The sequence below is a fragment of the Gallus gallus genome, chromosome 1 (assembly GCF_016699485.2).
Source record: "Gallus gallus isolate bGalGal1 chromosome 1, bGalGal1.mat.broiler.GRCg7b, whole genome shotgun sequence".
In the NCBI taxonomy this organism is placed as follows: domain Eukaryota; kingdom Metazoa; phylum Chordata; class Aves; order Galliformes; family Phasianidae; genus Gallus; species Gallus gallus.
Window position 1 is genome coordinate 105,193,458 of NC_052532.1, and position 26,059 is coordinate 105,219,516.

A 26,059-nucleotide genomic window follows, 5' to 3' on the forward strand; every position below is an offset into this window, starting at 1 on the left:
GAATTAATACAGCTCACGTTGTATGTGTTGTATACTTTGCTTTGTATTTTGCTCTTTGAATTGCTATGGAGAAATTCTGTAAGCTTCTAAAGTGGTGCTTTTGTATGGCAAAACCATATCAGATGTAAATTGGGAGAATTAGATTCTTGGTATCTTTTGGAAAAGAATGTATGAACTGCAAAGATCGGTGCAATATTGGTGCTGTGGATTTCTTCCAATCATGTAACTGAAAGCAGGATTTTCCCTGACTCCACGAAGACTTCTGCAGTGCTTACTTGTACACAGGAATATGACGTCTTTTATTTGATCATTATTCAGAACACAGCTGTGGCAAAAGTAATCGAAACTTTAATTTACAGCATTGAAAAGCACACAGATCTATTAATGTGATTTCTTCCCAAGAAAGCCAGAATACATGTATCCTCAGATTCTGCTCTGTGTGTGGATTTCAAACGGGAACGTCAGCAATCATTGCTGTCATGGCAATATAGTGCTGTGTGACTGTGTTATTCAGCACATCTTTTGCTAGAGGGCAGCAGAGCCTCAGTGAATTTACTCAGGAAGATTTAGGCTTGACTTTTAAGAGAGGGTTAATAACATTTAGAAATCAATATATTTATGTGTATTTTTTTAACAAGAGTATCCTGTGCAGGGTTAATGACTGGCCAGTTTTTTAGGGCAATGTTAGTACTTTTGCATAGTCAGGATGATTTATTATTCTTCTGTAACACATGCCAGGCAAGTACATGCTCAGAACAACACCCCTGCCACCAACCTCTGTCACCTCAGCTTCAGCTCCTAACCATGTTGTAACTTGTGACAAAACCATAGAGTGTTCACAGGTAATATCTTTCATTTGTGGAAAAAAACTTTCAATTTGTTTTCAAGGTGCTGATAAATGACAAAAATCTGTACAATAGCTGATTGAATAGCTCTCTGGGTTAAATTGAGTTCAGTCCTCAGCCCATAAACACCAATGTCTTTAAATCTGTTAATTTACAAGTGCAAATAGACCTGATGACCCTAATAGTTATTACATTGCTGATTTCAGTGGCAAAGCCTGCGGTAATGAAGGTATGCATGTATGTAAATATTCTGAAAAACAGAGCTGTGTTACCATTCAATGTGTCCACCATTGATTACAATGATGGGCAAGGCTTAGCTTAAAGTTGTTGAAGCAAATTCATTGGTTCCTCAGAATCTTACTAAGTGTTCCCCTCAGTACATGTATTTTATCCCAGATCAAGAGAAAAAAAAATGTAATCCTTTGTTGGCAATGCAATTCTGTTAGGACTTGCATTCCTTTAGTATATATATTATTCCTTTAGTATACTATATCCATTGATCCCAGCCTTAACTGTATCTCAGAGAACGTGAATCCTGCAGACGTGGGCAAGGAGTAGACTTCTGGCTATTGACGTTGTCCTGACAAGTTTTTCAGGGAAAGGCAATCTTTCTCCCACAATGCAGCTGATAACTGCTTGCTACCTGTCTGCCTGAAGCCTCGCCTCACTTATCAGATGAGTTACAGGATTGTTTTTTTTCTCCTTTTCTTAGAGAGGAGAGTTTACTGTTATCACAAAAGATGAAGTCAACTGCTGTATTTGGGGAAAGGAGCCATCACTGGGAAAAACACCTTTATAATCATGGTGTTTTGCCAGGTGACCCCTTGCCCAGCTCTTTCCCACGATGAATGGAGGATGAGAGTACCCTGCTACATGACTGGTCACCCTCCCTCATCTACTGAAAACACAACCCACCATACCTCCAGCCAACACAGATTGCTGGCCATCTCACAAATGCACCATTGGTTATGCCAAGGTGGGAAGCAGACTGCAAAGCTGCCCCTGCTGTCCTAAGAGGCTCTGTCACCCAGCCTGGGTGTCCCAACTGGGTCCCCAGAGCATGGGGATCCCAGCTCTGGCAACTCAGCAGAGGGCAAGGGCAACCAGCACCCTCAGTTTGTCTCTGGTAACTTGTAACCACCTCAGGTCATAGAATCATAGAATGGCTTGGGTTGGAAGAGACCTCAAGGATCATCAAGCTTCAACTCCCCTACCGCAGGCAGGGCCACCAACCTCCACCTTTAATACTAGACCAGGCTGCCCAGGGCCCTGTCCAACCTGGCCTTGAACACCTCCAGGGACAGGTATCCACAGCCTGTCTGGGCAGCCTGTTTCAAATGCCTCAAACCTCACAGCATAGAGATATGTCAACAGGGGTGAGGCCAGTAAACGTAGGCAAGGGATTATTCTCCCTGCATGTAGAGTACTACTGGCAGTTTTGGCCTCCCTCAGTGGAAGAAAAGTATGGATCAACCCGAGTGTGCCCAGTGGAGAGCGACCAAGATTGTCAGGGGACAGAACATGTGTTTAGTTCTTAGTTTACAATATGTAAGATTTGTAGTGATGCTTTCACCTTGTTTCATGTGTTCTTTGTTCTTTAAGGAAGCATTTACTGAGTTAGTCATATGAGTCTGTATTACTTCAAATGCCTCCTTGTGGAGTACACAGTCAAAACTGTTCATCCCGTAATGGCTCCTTCTGGCCAAATCAAACAGAGAGGTCCCATCTCTCTCTCATCAGTTTGCCATGCCTTTGGCTGACTGTACTAAAGAACTCAGTAAATGAATGTTACAACATAGCTTTTGTTATCTGAGGTTGAGAAAACACTGGAATACAGCAGGTTGTGAAAGTGCTCCGTGATACTAGAGACATTTTCCACGCTGTACGATTTCAGCAAAGAATATCCATTGAAAAGAGAGGTATCCAGAAAAGAAATGTATACTAACATTTGCCTGTCTTTGTTGCGCACTGTGAGTAGGTCTTCATTTTCACTCTTGCTGCTACTGTAGATGGTTACGCTCTGCTCTGGAAATCGTCCCTTGACCTTATTTTTTACCCGGAGCTTTCTCAGTCCCCAAATGGTCAAGTATTCTGTTGGTAGAGGAGTAGTGCCACAGAAGGAGAGCTTCAAATCCCACACCATTGTAAAGTTGAGGAGCATCTCCAGCACAGAGGTGTCTGTGAACCAGATGGTCAGGTCGCTACTGTAGTCAGTTTTTTCCATGGTAGAAGGCAGCACTGTTCTGCAATTGCACAACAGGTTTGCCAGGCTGTAGTCACAGTCACGGATATCTGCCAAGCAACTGCAGTTGCGAATATTGCTTTCCTTGGTGAAAATTAGTGTATGGTTCTTCTGACTTCCCACAAAACTGTCAGTAATGCATACGCCAAGGAAGCCAGCCAAAAAGAGAGCCAGCCAAAACCAGAAAGTAGAGAAGGCTGTCAGCTTCATTAGTACTGGTGCCAAGATGCCACGTGTCTTCTCCTTTTACACAGTGGATTATAGCACTTGTCTTTACCTACTGAAAGAAAACAATTTCTTTATTATAGTGAAGACCACTCAGCTGTTAATATTGCTTTGCTCTTCTCACTTATTATCAGAAGCACTGCTGGATGCAGCATGTATCTTTCTGAGCCATGTGGCATGATAACAGCTTGTTGCCGTAAAACTTGCTTTTCGTCCATATAAAGCTACATCTTTTCCAACCTTAACCTGTAAGTTTTGAGATGCAAGGACCATCTCTCACCATCTCTGCATGGCAACCAGTATAGGACAGATTCTGGCCTTGCTGATTGCTCTGGCTCCCTTCATTTACCCTGGTAAAACAAAGTAGCACCTCCAGGAATGCCATGGACCATTGAGCAATTTTCCATCCCAACCATGCTCCACCTCAAATGGCTGGGGGCAGGACTGGTGAGACTTCTCAGCAGCAAGCCCTTGGGTTTTCAGAGCAGTGTTGGATCTTAGCGAACACATTTGGCATATTATCGAATGATGGCGCAAGCACAGATGAAGAATGGCATTTCTCAACACAAATTACAAAATGTTACAAAGTTTGTTTGATTTGTCTGTAACTATTTTGAACCGCCAAGAAACAGTAGACCCAAATTTTGACTAAAGGCAGCAGGTCCTAGTGAGGGCAACAGTAGGGCATGCAGTGGGAGGAATTCGGTCCTTAGACTGTGTCAAGATTGCTCCATGTCCAGAATGTGTGTCCAGCACATGGCAATGCAACTACAATTTTGGAAAAACATACCAGATAAATAGGAAAACAATAGTATTTACAATAAAAATATGAATTGCTTTGTTTCTAATATTCAGTCTCCCATCATTAGGCAATGAAGTCTTCTGCTAAAACTCAATGGTAATTTAACAGAAAATAAAGGGAAAATTTGCAATTTCCATTTGAAGGTTTTAAGCTGCCGAAAATTCAACTGAGGCTATTCTTTCACTAATATTAAACAAAATACATACATAATTACATTTTGACCAAATAATTTGTGTCCTACTTTCCACATTTTTCATTTAGAGAGGATGTAGTACTTTAGTTGACCTTTTTTTCTTTCAAGTTCAGTCTCCTGTCACTGGATCGACAGAAGATCATGATTTGCATGCAGATGGCCAGAACTTTGGCATCCATAGGAAAAAGATGAAAAAGGAACATGCACATGTAGGAAAAAAATGGCAATAAGAAATAATGGACTCTGGGCCGGTCATTACCAGCTGATCCATTCTGGGACTGAGATCTTTAGTTCGTGATAGAGACCTGCATGAAAAAACAGCAGCCAAAAAGTAATTGAATTTCTAAGTAGTAGTAGGAAGGTGTAGGGAAGAAGACACAATGTTGTTATCTTCCGCATAAATCTTTTGCTCACATTTGCCTGTTGTATGCAGTTCAGATCCCGCTATTTCAGAAAGGATGCCACATGCCTGGAGTTGGAGAAGAGCAACAAGGACGATGAGATATAGAAGGGCTTCCCTTTAAGTAGGGTGGAACTAGGTAAGATAGGACTCTAGCCAGGAAGAGAGGTGGTTGAAGAAGGATATAGTGGTAAACTGTAACAGCACAAATAACGTAGGGATAGAGTGTAAAGATCAGTTGTTCATTAACTTTTTGAGGCACAAGAGTGAGACATCTCCCAGACACACTAGGAGATGGCTACTTGACTAGGCAGATCTTTGGTCGGAGAGATTATGGCCACTCGTGCATTCTTATATATTCTTGTGTAGTGTAAATGTAAGCAAACTGACTCAAACATGATTTCATTCTGTATGTACTCCTTCAATGTAGCGTGTTGTTTTCTTAAAAGAAGAATACAGACATTTTAATGTTGAAATCAAATATTTAACGCACATTCCTCAGACTTATTGTGGAACATACCAGAAATACCAATCCAACTGCTAGCTAACATTTAACTTCAAAGGTCAGACACATCCAAGCTGTGTCTGTTCTGGTATCCTCACTGCCAGATGAATTTGATCCCCGACATCTAAGCCTATAAGCATAGAACGTGTTGAAAATCCTATTTACTAAACCTTCACGTTGTGTTTGCTCAACTCTTCAGCTATGGCTAACAGTTGTGATAAAATAAATCGCAGATCTGTAACATCAACACTGTTTCACAAGTCAATAAAATTATTGGGATTTATCTATTTGAGAGAAAGTATTTGCCAGAAGAATTTGTAGACAAAATTAACAGTATGAGTGCAAAATGAGTAAATGTAATTTTGACTGAAGACTCAGAAATTAAAATGACAATACATTTTCATACTAGAAATGACTGGACTTGTTCATTAATCAATTGCAGAGAGGTGTCTGATAAATACACTTTGATTAAAACACAAAGTGGCTCTGTAGCCTAAGCATAGTATGTGCTACAGGACTTCTGTGCTGCTGCTGGAAGTTTGATTTAAACTTTCTAGTAGCCAAGTCTAGAGCTGTGCAAGGCTGCAAGATAACCTCCAGCAGCAGTGGTATCTCTATGGCTTCATCTGTCAGTCCAATGCAGCAAAGAGACAGTGTCCAAACTGACGGTGGTTTGTTCAAACTAAGTAGCTTATGCATGGCAGTACTGACTTAACAGCATCTCAAACAACCATGTTTCAAATAAGGGAGGTAGGTGGAGCACTATAACAAGCCCTTCACTCAACTGCACTGATACTTTTTTGAAGTTAGCTTTATACAGTCAGCTGACAATTAGTGTTCTAAAGTTACCTGCTGTAATTGCTATGTTTCCTTTTATCAGTGACTGGTCATCTGTTACAGCTGCCACCTCCAACAGATCCACTCCTACCTTGGTGAACTGGATAACATAATTCCTGCTTTCCTTCTCTTCCCATCCTTACATGGTCTTGTTTGGGAAATACAATTAGAAGTGGAAGAAAAATAGGCAAATAACACAGCAAGTAAACAGCTACCGAGTTGTATTACCCACACTTGCCATCCAGAGTGACAAATAGATAAACACTTAGTGTTTGAGAATGAAGTGGAAAATTAAATCAGCCTATGAGAAAAACCATTGCCTCAAGTATCAGTTAGACTGCACAGCCCCAGAGGTCCTTCTTTATGCCTGTTTTTTCTCCTAAATATTCACCCAGCTTCACTAAGCGATGGCAGAGTATCATAGAATCGTAGAATCATAGAATGGCCTGGGTCGAAGAGGACTACAATGATCACTGAGTTTCAATCCCCCTGCTACGTGCAGGGTCGCCAACCAGCAGACCAGGCTGCCCAGAGCCACATCCAGCCTGGCCTTGGATGCCTCCAGGGATGGGGCATCCACAGCCTCCTTGGGCAACCTGTTCCAGTGCGTCACCACCCTCTGTGTGAAAAACTTCTTCCTAATATCCAACCTAAACCTCCCCTGTCCCAGGTTAAAACCATTCCTGGTGCTTGGTCCAGTTCTTCTCTGAACAACTGACAGTGTTTCTCTATGGTAACTTGCCTATTCCTTCATTATAACACCTCAAAAATGTTTTGAGTTGTGGATTTTGGCTGGAAGGGAGCTCAAAGCCCACCCACCCCAACCCCTGCTGTGGGCAGGGCTGCCCCCCACCAGCTCAGGCTGCCCAGGGCCCCATCCAACCTGGCCTTGAGTGCCTCCAGGGATGGGGCACCACAGCTTCTCTGGGCAGCTGTGCCAGCACCTCACCACCCAAAGGTGGCTTCCTGAATTCCACAGTGAGCTACCATCCTGTTTTCCTCTCAGACTCACCTAGAAAAGTTCTGCTTGACATTGAGGAGGAAATCCTTCATCAGCCCAAGCTATAGGAATTCTGGTGATAACCAGATCTGTTGAGTTGAATGCTTAGAGAACAGAGAAGAAAGCTCAGCGCTAAGTGCCAAGAACAGCTACATAACAACTAAATAAATCCACAGTAAAGAATGCCTATGAGTAGCTGGACACAATACCTAACCCACAAGAGTACCTCCAGGGAGGCAGTGCACAATGCCCCTACCTCTGAGTGTAGCCTCAGATGATGCAGGTGGAAAGCACAGCAGTCTGTCTGTTCAGTAATGCAAAAACTGGAGGAAAATGAGGCCCGGCACATGCATGTCCCCCAGCCTGGCTGCAGTGGGGAAGGCACTCCCCTACTCCACTCCCAAGCTGGGGTCTTTGCTTAGTGGCAAACACAAGCTGTGATGGCTTTAGGGAAGCGTCACATGCTGGAGATAGCAGCAGCCTGATTCTGAAGAAAAATGTCCTCAAATGATCTGAACTCAGCTGGTCATCCGTTCATTTTTACCCTGAGCAGGGGGCCTTTTAAGTGAAAATTGGATTAGACACAGATACCAGCAGAAAATGGTTCTGGTGTGACTGCTTGAACCGTGAATACTGTTACTTGTGTCTCATCTTTCCAGCACCCGAACCCCATTTTATAGCACATTATCCCCAAAGTTTCCTGGCACAAGATTCCACCCCTTCCTTTTTCTTTACAGGTTCGGATAGCTACAGGACGTTTCCAACACTTACTTAGTAATAGCGTCATTTCAGATTGCTGAATTTGCTTTGATCATTCCAGTAATTTTTTATTTTATTATTATTATTATTATTATTTGCTAATTGCAGATCCTGTATATGAAGAAAACTGCAAAAAAAGCAATAAAAAGCCTTTGACTGTTGTGTGAGAATGCTATTGTCTCAAGGAAAGTTAATCCTATTCAATGGGAGTCCCCAGCCTGTACAATTAATTTCTTCACAGGGTGCTTTCTTCCATTCTCTATTCAGAAAAAAACAAAAAAAACTAACTAAAACCCCTCATTGATCACTTGTGTTAGCATGTGCCTATGTGAAAGTGCTGTATTAAGCAAAGAGGAGCTTAAACCCATATAATCTTCTGCAGCTTGGGCAACGTACACAGAATGAATACCAAAACCACCCAATTTAGACCAAAATAACATGAAAGCCTGGACAAAGCATTTAGAAGGAGAGCAGGGAGGGCTGCATCTCTGTTTTCCTGTTTGCATGCAGGTATGAGAGGGCCATGTAGAATATATTGCATTTCATAGCTCAGGTGACATTGAGGAGGTGGGTAGGGCAGCAGTAAGAGCTGACATTCTGCACACTTCTGGACTACAGCATGAACCACGCTTGTTGCTCATAACTTGAACATTGTTTCTTCATTTACCTGTAGAGCAAAAGCCTGAGCTGCTGCCACTGGGCTGAGCAGCCACTGCTGTCATGGAGGTGCTGTCACACACAGAGGAACAAATTTCTTCCTAGCTGTGATAGAAATGCAAGATAAGTCAGGCAGTTCTATCGCATTGAACCTAAACAACGCATGAACCCTCAGACATCCTGGGCAGCTGTATGTGTCCCTGCTTCAGTATTAGGCTGGAACAGATGAATTCCAGAAGTCACAGAATTGTTTCAGATGGGAAACCCTTAAAAGCCATCTGGTCCAACCTCCCTGCAATAAACAAGGACACCTACAGCTCCATCAGGTGCTCAGAGCCCCGTCCAGCCTGACCTTGAGAGCCTCCAGGGATGGGGCTTCCAAACCGACTCCTGGCTTTGTGCTAAGGAGAAACATGGAGAACGTGGATATGTGTTACACTGTGGAAACATATTACTTCTACTCTTAATCAAATGTCATTACTTTCCAATATCTTCCTGGTTCAGTTATTGAATGACCCATCCTTTTTCCATTCATTAGGCTGATTTTATTTCTTTTTGTTGAAGAGAAGCCTCAACAAATATGGTTTCCTTCAGTACTGCTGCTGATTCAGAATGTGTTAAATACATGGAAGCTACAATGTTAGGGCTTTTGAGCTTAGCACGATCTTCTCATGGCCTTCATAAAACATGTATCCACATACAAAACAATAGACTTGTATACTCTTCCTAATGTAATTTTCATAAAACAAGCAATGCTTTGTTTATTCCTCTCTCTGCTGAAGGGAACACCATTAAGGACATCAGGATGGGGGGCCACCCTGGATGGCCACCACCAGACCAAGATGAGCACTTCAACATCAAAGTGCTGACAGTAATTTTAAAACCATTTTTTAAAATTCTCTGGTTTTTGTGTCCAATCAGTGCCTTCTCAGAGCAAAGGTATTCATGCTGTGCCAACGTTAGGAGAGAGCATTTGATAGCAAATTTTTGGTCGTATCATTTCTAAGCTCCATTTCTAACCTGGCTGGCACAGAAGTTCAAGTTAAGCATTAAACTGAGTTAGAGATTTACCAAGCCCAAAGAGTTATGCTTAATTCACTAGTGCAAATGGTATACAACGCAAATGGTATACAAAATGTATTCTAACAATCGAGTTTCTTCTGCTCAAATCTCAAACAAAGGAAAAAGATGCAAGCAAGGAAAGCCACATGTTAGAAAGATGCTAAGGAGGTGGCCATGAAGAGGATGGAGGCTGGAATCCAGAAGCAGGGTTACCTGGTACTGGGAGTCTCAGCTCCTGCTCCCACGTTGGGACAGCGCATGGTGTCACTGCCAGCAGACTGCAGAGGCACTCAGTGATGGCGTGTTTGTTGTGTTTTGCTCTCTCTGCATCACCGGCCTGGTTTGTAAGTGAAACAGCAGAATAAAGCACAGGTCCCGGCTGCTCTTCCCCTGACCGTCCTCTGCCGGTGCCTTTCTCGAGGCAGTTTTTTAAGAGAAGACAATGGGAATGATTGACAGCAAAGCTCTGCTGCCTTTAGTGAACAATTTTCCTAAAGAAGTGTTTGCAAGAGAGAGCAAAACCTCTCCACAGTTCTTTCAGTTTATTATTCATACAGCTATCAATTATTAACTCAGGCATATGAGTATAAACAATTGCAATGCATCCAAGACAAACTTTGCATAACCTGTTATTTCCCTGTGATTACAAAGCAACAAATCTGAAACGTACCTTCCAGGAAGAGAACATCGGTGGCAAGGAAAGAACTGTGCTACGGGAGAAGCTGCCTTAGACATGACTACACAAGCTATTAAGCATTCCCCTGCTATTTACCACCCCCTGCTTAGGACAGCACAAAGGCAGCGACTCACTCTTTCTCCTGGTGCCGGTGGAGCATCCGTCCCTGCGCCGCAGCCCTTCTGGAGGCGGTGATGTGTGGCACTGAGGTTAATCTACAGGGCAGGCAGGATGTGGCTCTCCCACTCGCCGCTCTCATGTTGCGTGGGGCCGGCAGCCCACAGCATTCAACAGAGCAGGAGGGAGCTCCAAGGTCTGTCCATTTCACTGCCGCCACAGCAGGTCCCTACCTGTCTTCCTCACCTCTGCTCCTATGCTGCTCCCACACCAATGGGATTGGCCATGAGGGACGTGCCCTCCCCTGCTCGCTTTCCTGAGGCTGTGTGTGTAGGTTTAGAACAGGAAAATGCCTGTCCTCCAGAGCCCCACATCCTGCTCCAAAGCCTGTTTGCCCAGCGTGCAGGAGTAAATGGATGTTATTGATCACAAAGAAAGGCATCAGAGGGTTCCTAAAAGGCAGGAGGCAACATACTCTGACAAGACTCCAGGGAGATCTCATTGCAGCATTACAGTGCTTGAAGGACCTTATAAGCAGGAGGGGACCGACTTTTTACACGGTCTGACAGTAACAGAACAAGGGGGAACGCCTTCAAACTAAAAGAGAGGAGATTAAGGTAAGATATTAGGAAGAAATCTTTTCCCCAGAGGGTGGTGAGGTGCTGGCACAGCTGCCCAGAGAAGCTGTGGTGCCCCATCCCTGGAGGCGCTCAAGGCCAGGTTGGATGGGGCCCTGGGCAGCCTGAGCTGGTGGGGGGCAGCCCTGCCCACGGCAGGGATTGGGGTGGGTGGGCTTTGAGGCCCCTTCCAACCCAAACCATCCTGTGGTACTATTGTTCTATGATGATTCTTCTCTTAGTTACTAAGTTATGTCCTAAAAACCAGATTCTGCAACATGCTTGGCAGCCCCATTCATGCCATTTTGGCTCTCACAGCACTGCAGGGCTGAGAGACAGGTATCAGCCTTGCCTGGGTTCAGCTCTCCTTTACACTCACAAGTGAGCCAAACACCTTTTGTCCAGAAGTGTTCCTACTCATTTCCTGAATCTCTCAGTATGTCATCATGGGTGATGGTAATGTGTTCCCAGCTGTGTTCAAAGTGGGCTGGTGCAGGAGCACTTACATAAAATAACTGATAACTTTTGCCATTTGTCTTTGAAGGATGGTAAATTTACCTGTTAGCTCTTCTGCTTATATGTGTACATACACATACCTTCCTGAGTCAAAGGACTCCTCTGAGTTTCACCATTCCTCCAGGGAGAACGCAAAGGCCTGACACTGGGGTGCTCTTTCACATAACTCTGGGCATTATTCTCCACTGGATGTGAAGAGAATTCCTATAATGTATCAAGAAAGTCTACAGCCTCGTGTTGATAAAATAAGCAGCAATTCTGTAAAAGGCTGAGTAACAGTGGATTTATGGATGGGAACATGCATCCCTCACTACGGGATAGCATAGCATTCCATACGATGACACAGTAACAACAGAGATGCATTACGTGTATGCATTACAACAGTATTAAAACTGTACGAGAACACAAACTGAACATGATTCGCAATGATAAATCAATGCTGGCTCCTAAGTTAACCGCTAAGGTTGTTGCAGCATCACCCACAAGGTGAATGGGGGTATTCTGTCCTGTTGCCAGCACATAAACATTTCTAAACAAGCAAGCACCCAGACTTCCACGCTTGGCAGCAACCAGTGTTCATCTGAACCCACCTGACAAGAACTGTGTGCCCATAAGCAGTGGTGACTTTCAGCAGTCTGCAGAAGAGTATGCTGTTGAGTATGGCTGCTGTTTTCGTCATGGAGATGGTCGTCCACTGACTGCTGGACTGAAACCTCTGGCTGATGGCACCATTCAGGTACTTGGTGACTATGCCTGATATGTGGTCCTCTCCCATCCCGTCCTCTCCTCTCCGCACTGTGCCAAGCAGCACTGTGGTGCAGTGGAAAGGAAAGGGACAGAGGGCAGAAGGCTTCCTGCCAGATTTCAGCCTGTAACTGGCTTGACTGAGAGGGATAACAAGTCTGATGGGGAGCGGCTGAGAGAACTGGGCTTGTTCAGTCTGGAGAAGAGGAGGCACAGGGGAGACCTCATCGCTCTCTACAGCCTCCTGAATGGAGGTCGTGGCGAGGTGCGGGTCGACCTCTTCTCCGTGGTACCAACGTTAGGAGAGGTGACGCCCCGCAGTTGCCCAGGGGAGGTTCGGGTTGTGGCAGCAGAGGGCGCTCTCGGCCCGGCGGTGCGGGCCCGCTCCGAGCTGCGGGCAGAGCTGCGGGGCGGGGGCGGGGGGAGGACGATGCGACCGGGGCTGTGCCTCAGAGCCCGGAATCTCCCTCCCGACCTGGCTCGAGGAGGGCTGTGCGCCGATCTGAATGTAAAGGCGGGATTTCTGGTAGAGGGGCGATGGAAGGGCCTTACGCCTTGTTGAGGAGTACAAAGCAGCAGCTGCTTAAGGCTCAGTGGTTCCAGTGGGAGTTAAGAAGTTGGCTGGCGCAACAGAGAGGCATTCCGGGTGCAATTTTGGCCATATGCTCCCTGGGGAATTCATGGCCCTGCAGAGGTAGAAAGCAAATAGCTTTCATTGCTATTAAAATCCCTTGAAAACAAACAAACAAACTCAAACCAAACCACAAGTGTGTCACTTGTACAAACTTCAGTTTTGGGGGCTTTGTTCATCTTTTCTTTCTGAGTTTTCCTAAAGTGCTGCGAGTTCACCTCTGAAGCAACCAATCCCATTACTGAGAACCTTTTCAGTACATTTCTGTGTTTGAAACGGAACACTGGAAATGGCTGTACCTTTACTGAAATGCAGTCCATAACCATTTTTACGTATGGATGCAGCACAGTTGACTCCAGCATGATGCGGGGTTTATGTAGTGCATTATTCCCTTTGTGTCACACTGTCCTTTCTTCACTCAAGGTAAGAATGGCATTTAGATAGTGCATATGCAGAAGAAGTTTACTGTGAGGGTGGCAGAGCACTGGAACAGGCTGCTCAGAGATGTGTCTGTCTCTGAAGATATTCAAGACCCACCTGGACGCTTTCCTGTGCAACCTGCTGTAGGGAACTGCTTTAGCAGGGGTTGGACTTGATGGTCTCCAGAGGTCCCTTCCAACGTCTGTGATTCTATGGTTTATTTCTTGCTGAAGAGGAATGCACCTTGTTTCCTACTTCAGTTATTCTTAGTTGGAACCCCCTGACTAACTGATTTTCCCATATTCACTGACCTTGCCAAAGCAAGGCACCACCCCGTGACAAGGACAGCTCCTTGCTCAACAGAGGGAAAGAGATATTAGAGTAAAGCTTTTAATGTCTTGGTCTATTCAACCAGTTTGTTCAAATAGTCAGGGCTGTACATCAGATGAGGCTGTCTGAACCCAATACCAGAAAAGCTTCTACCCAAGTCTCGTCCTTCTGTGCAAAGCAAAGGGCTTTCGTTAACTTGGTGCATTCAGGCTTTAAAAGAGCACGCAGAGGAAAGAGGCACACAATGGGTAGAGAAGCAGCACTTCTGATCTGTGTCTGCTCCTACCACGTATGCATCAGCATTAAAAATCCACCCAGGACAAAAAATTGAGGAGCCAATAGGTAGATCATCAGAAGGTAGGAAGTTTTTCTTACTCTCAGGATCTCAGTGATGCGCTTTATTTCTGGAAGACAGAGGGCATCAGCTGGCTGATACTTGAGAGCGACTCGTTTTCTAGAAGTAAGATACCCCAGCAACCAAATAGAAACATTTTACGAGCACGGGGCTATATTAACTCCCAGTTGCAATCTGTGGAGAGTGAAACCACTAAAAAGCTATTAAAAAATTCTAGAAATTGAACATCGTGCTGGCTGAGCTACAGGTAGTGGAGCCAAGCACACCTGACTCACAGGGCTGCTGCTACTCCAACGTGTTATTGGTTCCTTGAACTACCCCTTCATACAGCCTTCATCAGCTTCATTACTAATATGACAGCAACTTCTCCATTCCATTCTTTCGGATTAATTTTTTTCTTTTTTTAACCTAAGATGGTGTTCAAATTTGATAATTATCTCAAATTATTTCCCTGAATAACTTTATTGACATAAGGCTTTTTAGGTTGGTTTATATTATCTTAAATTGTCACCTTTTGGGAGGCAGCAGTCCCTCACACTTTTACTTGGCAAGTTTAAAGCCTAAGTGACTCCATTAGCTTAAATTTATTGTCCAGATGATTATTTTGCTATCAGAGAGTATACTGGCCCTACGCACACCTGAAATTCTTTCTCTGACATTGTGTCAAATCCGTGTAACTCGATATTTTGATGCCTGCAGACTCTGGGAGTCCTTATGATTTGAGAATAGCACTGGCCACATTTTTCACTGTCTTATCCTTTAATGACTGAACTTTACTGAGTGCCTCATGTGGCTAAGCTCCCTTGGGAGCTCGGCACTTGTATTTGGCAGCATGGCTTCACCAGGATTGCGCCTGACCAATCTGATGGTCTTCTAGGATGGAGTGCCAGCATCAGTGGACAAAGGAAGAGAAAGTGAAGTTGTCTTCCTGGATTTGTGCAAGGCCTCTGACAGGGTTCCACATCACATCCTTATTTGTAAAGTGGAGAGATATGGATTTGAAGGCTGAACTATTAGGTGGATTAGGAACTAGCTGGATGATCGCAGCCAGATTGTTGTGGTCAGCGGATCTATGTCAAGGTGGAGGCCAGTGACAAGTGGTATACACCAGGGTTCTGCCTTAGGATCAGTGTTCTTCAACATCTTAATCAATGGAATAGATATTGAGATTGAGTAGCAGGACATTTAGGTTAGATGTCAGGGGGAAGCTCTTTCTTCAGAGGGCAGTGAGGCGCTGGCACAGCTGCCCAGAGAAGCTGTGGTGCCCCATCCCTGGAGGCGCTCAAGGCCAGGTTGGATGGGGCCCTGGGCAGCCTGAGTTGGTGGGGGGCAGCCCTGCCCATGGCAGGTCATTGGGCAGCGTGGGCTTTCCAACCCAAACCTTTCTGTGATTCTATGATATCCCCATGCCAACCTTCTGGCCTGCCTGGCAGGACAATATCTGGTCAATAGGGCACCAGTGGGAGATTTCACAGCAGTGTCAGGGGTGTTAGAGAGGATAAGAGAAGAGCTTAGGGAATAGGGGCCATCATCTCACGGGAAACAGCTACTTTTCTCCTAGGATGAAATGTATCTTACAGTTTAAAACCTAGTTAGGCATCCTAGGCAATGCAGGAGCTTGTGGACTGCAAGGAAAAAGGAGAAAGGTGAGAATAAGAAACACCTGAGTAGGAATTTTATGTCAGGACCCAGGCACACAAGGGTTAGGTGTTGAGTTAGTGGATGTAGCAGTGCTGTAGGTTTTGGCCTCTGTCACCTAGATAGGTGATGCATCTGCATTTTCTTGGACTGAAAATAGTTTAAAAAAAACCTACTGCTTCACGTGAGAATTGCAACAACAAGCTGTACTTGTGTGGCTGGAAGTACGTACCGTATGATATTCCTATTCTCCACTGGAATAAGTCTTAATTACTCTCAATAATGCATACCCATTTATGTGGCTTTTAATAATACCGTTTCAGAGAGAATAGTTTTACAACTGGATAAGCTTACAAATGACAAAGTCACCAGATGAAATCCTGCCTGTCTTGAGTTGGTGAGGACTTAAAAACACGAAGAGATTTAAGGCAGGTCCAGTAAGAGAACATAAGGCACACCAGGCTGCAGGAAAGTGATCAGAGCTTCCAGCGAGTCATATAATTGATAGTTACCGTGAAGCTTAACAATTATCTAAAATGCTGCCCTTAAAAATGAACATTTGGAAATGCGCCAGATTGCGAACTCCAATGTTTATGATCAGACAACGCAGGCGATGCTTTCTTTCAGAAAGTGGGCACAATGAGAAACAAATGACAAAAGCATTTGATTTCATGTGTGTGGTCTTCATCAAATTAGCAAAAAAAAAAAAATCCTCTGAGGGCAGGATGAGAGTTTGCGGGCATCATGAAAGAAATTTATTTTTAAAAGGATCTTGAAAGAGGGCTGTATGAATAGCTGGCGAAAAAACATAGTCTGATTGGGTGCTATGCAGGCAAATTAGAGAAGTTATTACTCATTTGTATCTTCATCTGTGGTAAGATTTCTGGGAAGGAATCTGTTTTCTGGGAAGAAAATTTCTTTGGAAGATTCGTTACTATGAAAACGAGGGCTGTAAGTAGAGTCCTAAGCGCACCACCCAAAAAAGCGGAGTCCCCACACATATGGATATCTGGGCCAGCATTTGGTCAGCGACATCATAGTGTATTCTTCCTTAATGCGAAAAGCAGACTGGATTAGTGAATGCTGTAATTCAAACTTGCCTTCTTTTCCTAAGCTGGGAGCAACCTGACACTGGGAATGACCATCACTTGCTTCTGCGTTGTTAGTAAAAGTGTTTTTTTTGTGGGTTTTTTGTTTTGTTTTGTTTTTTTTTTTTTTTTTTTTTTTTTGGTGTAAGCAAAGATAAATACTGACGTACAGGCAAATAAAGATGCCAACAGGTGTCCTTTGTACACAGCGCTGCTCAGTGTCTTGCACTTAGCCAACTACACATGTGCTAGCACTTTCTGTTGTTGGTTTTTTTTTTCCATCTATTCTGCATGCAGTGGGTATTTGAAGAAATATCTAACAGACTTGGTCAAATCTGAATCCAGTGCTGCAAAAGCTGCTGAAACAGAGTCCCCGGTGGGACATCTTCAGCTTGTAGATTCTCCTGCTTGAAGATGTGGTTCCCAGGCTGATGATCACACCCATCTTATACTCAACTTTTTAGATAGCAAATGACTGCCCGAAACAGCAGTGGTCAAGCAGACCTTTCCACTTTTTGGATGAACAACTCAAACAAATAAAATTGAATGGAATTAGATTTGTTCATTTCTTCCACATTCTCCATCAAGGAGCTCTTTCTTTTGGAGAAAAAACAGTTCTTCTGAAAAAGATCACAGAGGAGAGGATGATTTTTCTTGTTTCAAAGTACGTAGAAAATTGTAATGTTATAGGCTTTTGTCATCTAATTATCAGAAATAAAGGCTTCCACCTTTTCCAGTTGTGCATTTGCATTCCTAATAGCATGTTGCCATGGCAAAATCTTATAATCCTTGACTTCCTTGATGAAAGCACATCCTTAGAGGAGTATAGGAAAAAAAATAGTGCAGCGTCCAGGTTTTCTCACTCCGATTCAGTGAGCCCTCCCCACAGGTAGGCAGCACTGGGGGCAGTGAGGCAGCTGGCAGCCTGGGGCCTCAGGCTGAGACCGCCTGAAGCCATTTCATCTCGGTGACACTTGGGGATCACGTCCCGTGCGGAGCACGCGGAGGTGGCATGTCCTCTCTGGAGGGACAAAAGAGGGCTGGATGTGTCAAAGGGAATCAAGCTGCAAAAAGCTGGAGAAGCTGCCTATTGTCCCCAGCTCGTGCGATTAAATGTGGGATTAAGGAGGAAACAGCCCCCTGGCTCATTGGGCCCATTCAAGAGGAGCTTGTTCCAAAATTTTTTGACAGGGGTGGCTTCTATTCAGAGCCCTGGCTGATAGCACCAGCCACACAAAGGGGCTTTAGGGGGTTAATTAAAGCCAGGTAATGGAAAGAATCGAGTACTGACACTTCACAAATGCCTCCGTAGATCCAAAACAAGAGAAAAGACATATGGTAGGAAGAGCAACCTCCTGGCTGCCACCCACTCGCTTGTCCTAGCCACTGATTGACACTTGGTTATTTCTTGGGTGAAACTGAACATTAACAGGTAGCTCCCATTCTTCTGCTGCTCAATGTGAGCAGGACTGGCAGCCCCACAGAGATCTGCATCCCCTGCAAGCCTCAGTACTCCCAGATGGTCCCCGACATACTCCTGTACGAGCAGACGGATAAACCTTGCCACATTCCTCTCATCCTCATCAGTGTCTCTGCCTTTGTCGCTGCAGAGGAGAGCAGGCAGGTTGACCCAGCACTGAGGATGTACCAAGGATCTGGGTTTGTCTCTGAAGCTTATCTTCCTCTGTGCCTTGAGTACGGCTGTAAGTGCAGCATGTGGTTACTGGGTTCTACAGCTCCCCTGTCCAGAGTGATTACGCAGAAAAGAAGGCTCACTTGGGATAGCTACAGAATACCATACATTTATGCCTGGCTTACCCAGACGTGAGCTCTCTGGGAAAATGAATCAGAAGCTTTTAGCAGGTTTCACATGTAGGTTTCACATGTAGATTACTTAGGTATTCTTTTTTTGCTAAACTTGTGTCTGTTTTGTATTCTAAAACCAAATTGCCTAAAAATGGAACAAAGCACTTCTATCTAGATTAAAGCAAAAGGTTTGCAATGGAGGTGTTTGTTTTCTTTTCTTTTTCCTACTGATTTTTTATTTTTTGGGGGGTGGAAATTCCCTTTTTTGATCCTCTACAGAGAATTTAGCTGTAGTTAGAGCTAAATGAGCCGTTCCAAACTTTTCTGATACTGCCACTATTTACAGAGCGAGCACTTTCTGTGATTTAGCTGCTGAACGACATTGTATTTCAAGTGTGGTCTCAGCTCCTAAATTCAGAAGGGCTATACTAACTAGTCATGAATATTACCGCCTAGAAAGAGGTTCTATTCTGGAGATATTGACAGACAGACAATTTGCTGTAAATCAACCTGGGCCACTAACACGCAGCACAACAGCTACTTCACAGCACTTTGTTTGCAAGTGGGCCCTTACACAGCAGTAAATGTGAAACAAATGTCCCTTCTTTGTGGGAGCAGCAAGCGTCCTTCCTCCTGACAGGGGTTACGAGAGTAAGAGCACAGTTGTAAGCACTTCATGCAAAATAACTGGTGTTCAGCAAGGTCAGACCACATCACCTAGTTTGCTGCTCTGTGCTTATAAGCACTGGATGAGGCAAAGCTTGCTTGGAAGAAGCCATCCTTACTGCAGCGAATGAGTGACACACTCCTGGAGGTAGAAACCTGTTATAAAATCCTGCCTGCAACTGAATGCACTCACCAAGCAGAAACTAAAGATCCTTAAGCAGTCTGAGCAACAAGCTTTAAAGCTCTGCTTTAGGCAGAAGTCTCCTTTCCTCATTGCAGGAAAAACCCTCGTTCACCCTGGAGACTTAATTGTATAGTAGATCCCTCCTGCTGGTCCCTGGATCCCTCTTGTGAGAAAGGCTGAACAGTAGGCATCTGAGCACTGCAAGTGTCCTGCTTGCCTCCTCTCTGACATTGCTTTCTACCACTTTTTTTAGAAAAGCAGAGGGAAAGAAGTGCTGTAAGCCAGAAAAAGGTGCAGGGACCATGACAGTAACCATGCAGATGTGTATGTCTGGTGCATCCAGATGAGGGAGGGGACTGTTTGCCTCTGCTTTGCTCTCGTGAAACACCACCTGTAGTACCTCATCCAGGCCTGGGGCCCCCGGCACAAGAAGGATGTGGAGCTGTTGGAGTGGGTCCAGAGGAAGGCATGAAGATGATCAAAGGGCTGGAGCACCTCTCCCATGAAGATAGGCTGAGGGAGCTGACCTTATTCAGCCTGGAGAAGAGAAGGCTCCAAGAAGACCTCATTGTGACCTTCCAGTACTTAAGGAGGATCTTCAAGAAAGCTGGAAAGGTACCTATTACATGATCTGGTAGTGATGGACCAAGTGGAAATGGCTTAAACTAAAAGAGGGGAGATTTAGATTAAACATCATAAGGGGGAAATTTTTTACTAAGTGGCCGGTGAGGCACTGGCACAGCTGCCCAGAGAAGCTGTGGTGCCCCATCCCTGGAGGCGCTCAAGGCCAGGTTGGATGGGGCCCTGGGCAGCCTGAGCTGGTGGGGGGCAGCCCTGCCCACGGCAGGGGTTGGGGTGGGTGGGCTTTGAGGCCCCTTCCAACCCAACCCAAGCCATTGTATGATCTCACAGAATCCAGTCTCAGCACAGTAAAATGTTTCCATCTCTTAACATTTAAATGAATGCAAATGATTGCACAGCAACTCCACCCCATGTACGGTTTGCTATGAGTCCTCTCCTGGCACTGCAGCTGCATGGGGGTTTCACTCCCCCCCTGATCCAGCCACTTGGATCTCTCTGGGCCAGGAAAGCAGTGTCTTGGGGCTGAAGGACAACACAGCAGCCAGTCCAAAGTGCCTGAGCCAGCAGTTGCCCATGCACCTCTTCCTGCAGCCCTTGCTGGCAGGTAGGTGGTGGCAGAGGGGTAGCTGCTGTGGGCGTGTGAGGGTGGCTTATCAGGGGCTTTGAGGCCTTTCAACTCAAGGGGATTAGTCACGGCCCAGCAGTGACAGGGTAAAGACCAACTGAGTGAAACAGAGTTCATATGACTTCATGCATCTGTTAACGGAAACATGTCTTCCTGGTAAAACTCTATACGTGGTTTCTCTCTGCATCAGACTGTCCCAGCCCCTGGATGTCTGTAAGAAAGTCATTTTGTTGTCAGCTTGGCAGCCCCCTCACTATAGAGTGACCCACTGCCCTGATGGGCGCACTGCCTCCACAGCACCCACAGGGCAGGCGGCACCCAGGCCCGGGCCTGCCTGCTCACAGGGGGAAAGTATGGCTGTGGAAGTAAATGTATAGATAGCACCCAAAGGACGTGTCGATTTCCCACTGTTTTCTCATGCTTGTCTTGCTACGATTAGTTTTATGATATTTGTGAGGCCTGGCAACAGTAATGCTTACTGTGTTATGTGACTGTTCATATCACAGGGAAGCCTGAGGCCTGCCAGGGTACAGCTTGGCTTTCTGGTTAAAATTTTCAAGTACCATTTCTACTAAACTGTAAGAAATCCATCGCCATGCCCTTTTGTTTGTTTTAAAGGCCAAGAGCTGTCTATGCCTCTGTGATCTGCACTCAGACCCTTGGGCATGGCTGCATGTCACCAGTGGCAAAATGCCCGCCTGCTGCTTTTTCACACCTTCGCCCCGTTTCATTTAGTGGGAGGTTGGTCTGCCTGAGCAGAGCAGGGCTTGAGCAGTGTGGGACACAGGTAATGTGTGCTATGCCTCACTTCAACCTGAGCTTTCCTCGTTTCCTGGCTTCCTGATGAGAGGTTTAGTGCTAGCTCAGGTGTGTCTGCATCAGTGCTATGGCTTATCCCCGAACTAGGAGTAATCCTACTGATGCTAAAAGAGGCATTTGGCATCTTTACTCATTTTTATTTCCCTTGTGAAACGATATAATCTTGAGTAAAAACTATTTCATACAGACCAAGCTTTAAACTGTTTAAACCAGAATGGGGAAATATGCACAATTCATGGGACTGTCTCTGTGCTGGCAGTTAGCTTTCCATCACAGTTAAGTGATGCAAAAGCTGGAAGATATACCAAAGTACACTAAAACCACGCCATTTCATGCATTTTCCTCCTTGCCTTTCTCCTGTTTGTCTTATTTAGTAAAATGAAAACAAGGGAATGGGGAAAAAATATTACTAGTGCCAAAGTAGTAAAATCAAGCCAGTAAGTGGGGAAATGCAAATAGCAGGGATTCTCCATCAGAACGGGTTGGCCATGCTACACTCAAAAGTGCCATTTTTGTTGCTAGAATATAAAAAATTCCTGAGGGCATATAATTTCCTGCAGCCAGAACAGGCAGTGGCAGCAACACCATGAACGGCAGTGACGGTACCATCTGGCTGCAATGTCACTCACGTTGCTTCTATTGGCCACAGGTGATCTCCAGAGGATCCTTGCTGGTGTCAGGGCTGTATTCTGCTGTCCCATGCATGCATTTTGTTGCTGCCCTGAACTTGACGTTTTCTTTCTTTATTTGTTGTGGCAGTGATCACATGTGAGGGAAAAATATCAATGCCCTTGCTGGCAGCGACCAGAGCAGTCCGGCTGATCTACATTTTAGCAATGGCGTGCAATTAGCAGGTGCCTCTATACCAGGCCAGCTGCAGGAGAAATTAATCAAATTTAATGGATGCTGGTTTTGATTTGAAACCCTCTTTCTTTTAAAGCTTCAGGAGGAAGCAATTAATCATAGTGTATGTGATGGATGAAAAAAAAATATGAAAATCACGTAGGAAAATGTGATCCACGCTGATCTGCAAACTCACCATAAATCTGCATTTTACTTTAATAGGAGAAAAATAGTCGCTTATTGTCTAATCATTCTGATTCCCATTTTTCCTATGGGGATCCCATAAAGAAACATTTCCAACATAGATAAAGTCCTGCTTGTCTGACATGTTCTGATTCTTACAAGAAAGCAAGGGAGAAAACAAAGAACTTACACAAGTTTGTGTTTTGTAGTTACAGAGCAGTGACACAAAGCCACCAAGTTCAGGTAGCGATAGGTGTGTTAGAGTTCACCCAAACCTCAGGAATTCCTATGAATTTAAATAATTTTCCAATTCTGAAGAAGAACAGCAACTTGAAAGCCTGAGAACTTTTACAAAGCCAAGTCCAAACAAATACCAGCTCAAATCACCACAGTGTGTTTCAAATTTATGTTGACGGTGAGACATTTTGTGTGTTGGTGTATGACAATAAACGAACTCGATATGGATTGGTTTGGTTCGTAGTGCTTTACCTGGTCCTAGGCTCCAGCACCCAAACAGCCTGGCAATGCGCATTAAATAACCCAGCTAGAGGAAGCAAATGCCTGCAAACAAGTGGAGCTCCTGCTATTTGGTTCAGCTGGGAGCAAACAAGTAAGTTATGTAGTCTCTGTCCTAAAAACTGATATTCAAAGTGGCTCTCCTCCTTTATTTGGATGGTTCCTTAGGAAGAATAACAGATTGTAATTTTGCTGAAAATAAACTTGCCAAAAGAAGGAAAATGTTATTATTTATAATTCAAAAGTCACCTCTCACCCTAATAGTCAGAGATCAGAAAGCTGGGTAGAAGCCTCCTCTCTTATATGTTAGCATTTCTGCTTGGCTTTATTGGTGACGAAGGGCCTGACCCACAACCTGGTGAAGCCTGTGGGGATCTCTCCTTTAACTTGAACTGCTGTCCCCAAGGCTGTAGATCTTTCAACACAGACTTAGAGAGTCACAGAACTGTTTGAGTTGGAAGGGACCCTTAAAGCTCACCTAGTCCAACCCCCCTGCAATAAGCAGGGACATCCACAGCTCCATCAGGTGCTCAGAGCCCCATCCAGCTTGACCTAGAGTGACTCCACAGATGGAGCATCCCTCACCTCTCTTGGCAACCTGTTCCAGTGCCTTGCCATCCTTACTGTAAAAACTTTTTCCTTATATCCAGTCTAAATCTCCCCTCTCGCATGAAGGAAGCTGGGGGCTCCTGTGTGACAGCCCAGTTAATTTATTTCGAATTCACTGCTGGGTACACCTCCAGCCTCACAACAGAGCCCTGGCTGTGTCCCTTCTCCCTCCCAGTGCTGGCACCTTCACACCACCCACTTGTCCCCCAGGAGGAGCGTGCACAGTCTGACCCCTACACCGTGATTAACTTCCACCTTGCTCCACTGAGTACAGAGAAAGGAAACACAAGGGTTTGCCTTCAGCCCAGGGGGAGAAATCATCCGCCCCAGCCTTTTTTTCCAGCCAGTGATGCAGAGAGGAAGGAGGAAAAGGGTCTTTTGGAGGCTCTCTTTTTCATCCAAGAGTGAGTCGACAATTAAAGCTGACTCGCTTATTCATTAGATCACATTAAAAAAAACCCATGCAGAGCAAGTGGTGGGGGAACTCTAAATAAATTTGGTGCACTCTTCCCTCATTCATCAATAGTTATGACTAGTCAATGTGCTCAATTTGTAAGCTAACTGCTTCTGAAGTAGAACCATATGGTTGCATTAAAACATCTTTTTCGTGCTTAATTTGAGGCAATGATGCACCCTAATCAGCCGTGTGCGGATGAGACCCGTAATTGATGAATAATGAATCACGTGCTCTCGCTCTGATTGCAGCATCACTAAATTAATCCTTTTAATCACTTGAAATTGAATTGTTTCGCAGGACGAGGTTTGTTTTAATGGCCAGACCGTGGCACTGCAGGTGGATGGGATGCGTTGAGAGACGGCGTGCTCAGCATGTGCCGCTCCTCTCCGAATTCTTTAGGGCACAGAAGACACCCAGAAGAAGTCCCATCACAACCTGCAGGATAAAGCTGTAGCCATAAGGGCTGAGAACACTTGGTGGCAGAAGATGTTTCATTTTCTGTCAGTGTCATCACATCAGTGTAGTCACCACTGGACATCTTTTGACTTTTAAATAAATTTTGATATACTCAAGTATGAGGAGAGCTCAGCTGATTGCCCCCAGCAAAACAGAACAGCACACAACTGGGCAGACCTGATAGCAGCCTTTCAGTATCTAAAGGGGGAGTAAAAGACAGACTCTTTATCAGGATCTGTTGGGATAGGACAAGGGGAAATGGTTTCAAACTGTAAAAGGGGAGATTTAGACTGGATATTAGGAATAAGTAATTTACGATAAGAGCGGTGAGGCAGTGGCACAGGTTGCCCAGAGAGGCAGTGGATGCCCCATCCGTGGAGACACTCAAGGTCAGGCTGGATGGGGCTCTGAGCACCTGATGGAGCTGTAGGCGTTCATTGCAGGGGAGTTGGACCAGATTGCCTTTAACGGTCCCTTCCAAATCAAACAGTTCCATGATTCTATGATTCTATGATCATTGCTGGTCATTCTCCTGGCAGCTACCTGTGCACCAAAACAGCAGTGAGAAGACTTCACTGCATGTTTAAATTAACATCCTCACTTGGACTGGGACAGAGACTGAACTTACAACAGTATTCTAAAGTTACATTTAATCAAAGAAGATACTTGTGTGCCAGCACTTAAAGCAAGTTAAAAAAAAAATCAATAATGACTTGTCTGGTGTTCATTATAACACTGAAACATTAGTGCTGTGTTATTTTTCCATTGCTACCTCCAAGCCTTTCATACAGGGGCTGAATTGATTATTCCTATCTGTCAGAAGCATCCAGCTCTGGCATTATTGACCTCATACAGTTAATTGCACAATTATCTTTCAACTCTGCAATGAAGTGCTGCTTATTCTTATGTTTTGAATTTAAAAAATCTTACTGTTGAACTCCTGTGCATGGACCTTTAGCTGCAGCTGAATTTCTTAAAAAATCATATTTTGCCTTCTTCCTCACACTAATAAAAGCATAAAATAGTGACGCCAGGCTGTACTGTCTTTCCATTTCTAATGGCAACACATTTCACAACTGTTTTAAAAGCACGGTGCATAAATAGTACATATGCTGCTAGTGATGTCCACTGATCCTGGGAAACCTACAAATAAGACGTTAATTTACATCAAGAGGATGTGAATGCTTTAAATTAAATGATGAAAGACTCAACAACGCCGTCATGGAAAGTAGTTACAAAACGTTGCTGTGACTCAGTGTTACCAGGGTGCTTTGGTGCACTGTCCGTCCTCATATACAAAAACCCCTCAGTCTTCTCTCATTAATGTGATACCAGGCAAAAAAAAAAAAATCTACACAATGCTATTTATCCTTCAGTGTCTCTACAAAAGCCGGGATACATTTAACTTTTAGCCTCCACAGCGTTTTGAAGGATGACCAGGTGTCCCAGGGCTATAGACTTTCAGCTGTCAAGTCTCAGCCCTGTGTTTTCTGAAGGGTCTGCACACTGGAGAAGGGAAGGCTCATTGTTGGGGCAGACAGTTTTAGACACTGTGCTCTGATTTTCAGAAATTCTGGGTAGCTGCGGTTTAAAAAGTGGGGGGAAGGCGTTTGTTGATATGGCTTTAATAAAGTGCATTCCTCCTTATTTTCCA

The 26,059-nt window shown here is 44.6% G+C and overlaps 1 protein-coding gene across 9 annotated transcripts; it reads right to left on the bottom strand.

Annotated features, from left to right (window-relative positions):
* Positions 1-271: 271 nt before the first annotated feature.
* C21orf62 (C21orf62 homolog) lies at positions 272-12,275 on the bottom strand. Of its 9 annotated transcripts, none has more exons than XM_040646998.2 (3): positions 12,044-12,275; positions 11,534-11,657; positions 272-3,367 (listed from the first exon to the last, which is right to left on the bottom strand). In XM_040646998.2, exon 3 carries the CDS (start codon positions 3,295-3,297, stop codon positions 2,620-2,622), a length of 678 nt encoding a protein of 225 aa, XP_040502932.1. In that variant the 5' UTR covers positions 3,298-3,367; positions 11,534-11,657; positions 12,044-12,275; the 3' UTR covers positions 272-2,619. The 9 variants fall into 9 exon arrangements, 8 of the variants coding, with proteins under 8 accessions (XP_040502932.1, XP_040502913.1, XP_040502918.1 ...); XM_040646979.2 differs by lacking the exons at positions 11,534-11,657; positions 12,044-12,275 and adding exons at positions 9,741-9,864; positions 10,338-10,393; XM_040646984.2 differs by lacking the exons at positions 11,534-11,657; positions 12,044-12,275 and adding exons at positions 8,476-8,570; positions 9,741-10,026.
* Positions 12,276-26,059: the final 13,784 nt, after the last annotated feature.

Bases quoted from the DNA above. Each gene is read 5' to 3' on its own strand.
- C21orf62 (XM_040646999.2), bottom strand. From the start codon at position 3,297: ATGAAGCTGACAGCCTTCTCTACTTTCTGGTTTTGGCTGGCTCTCTTT.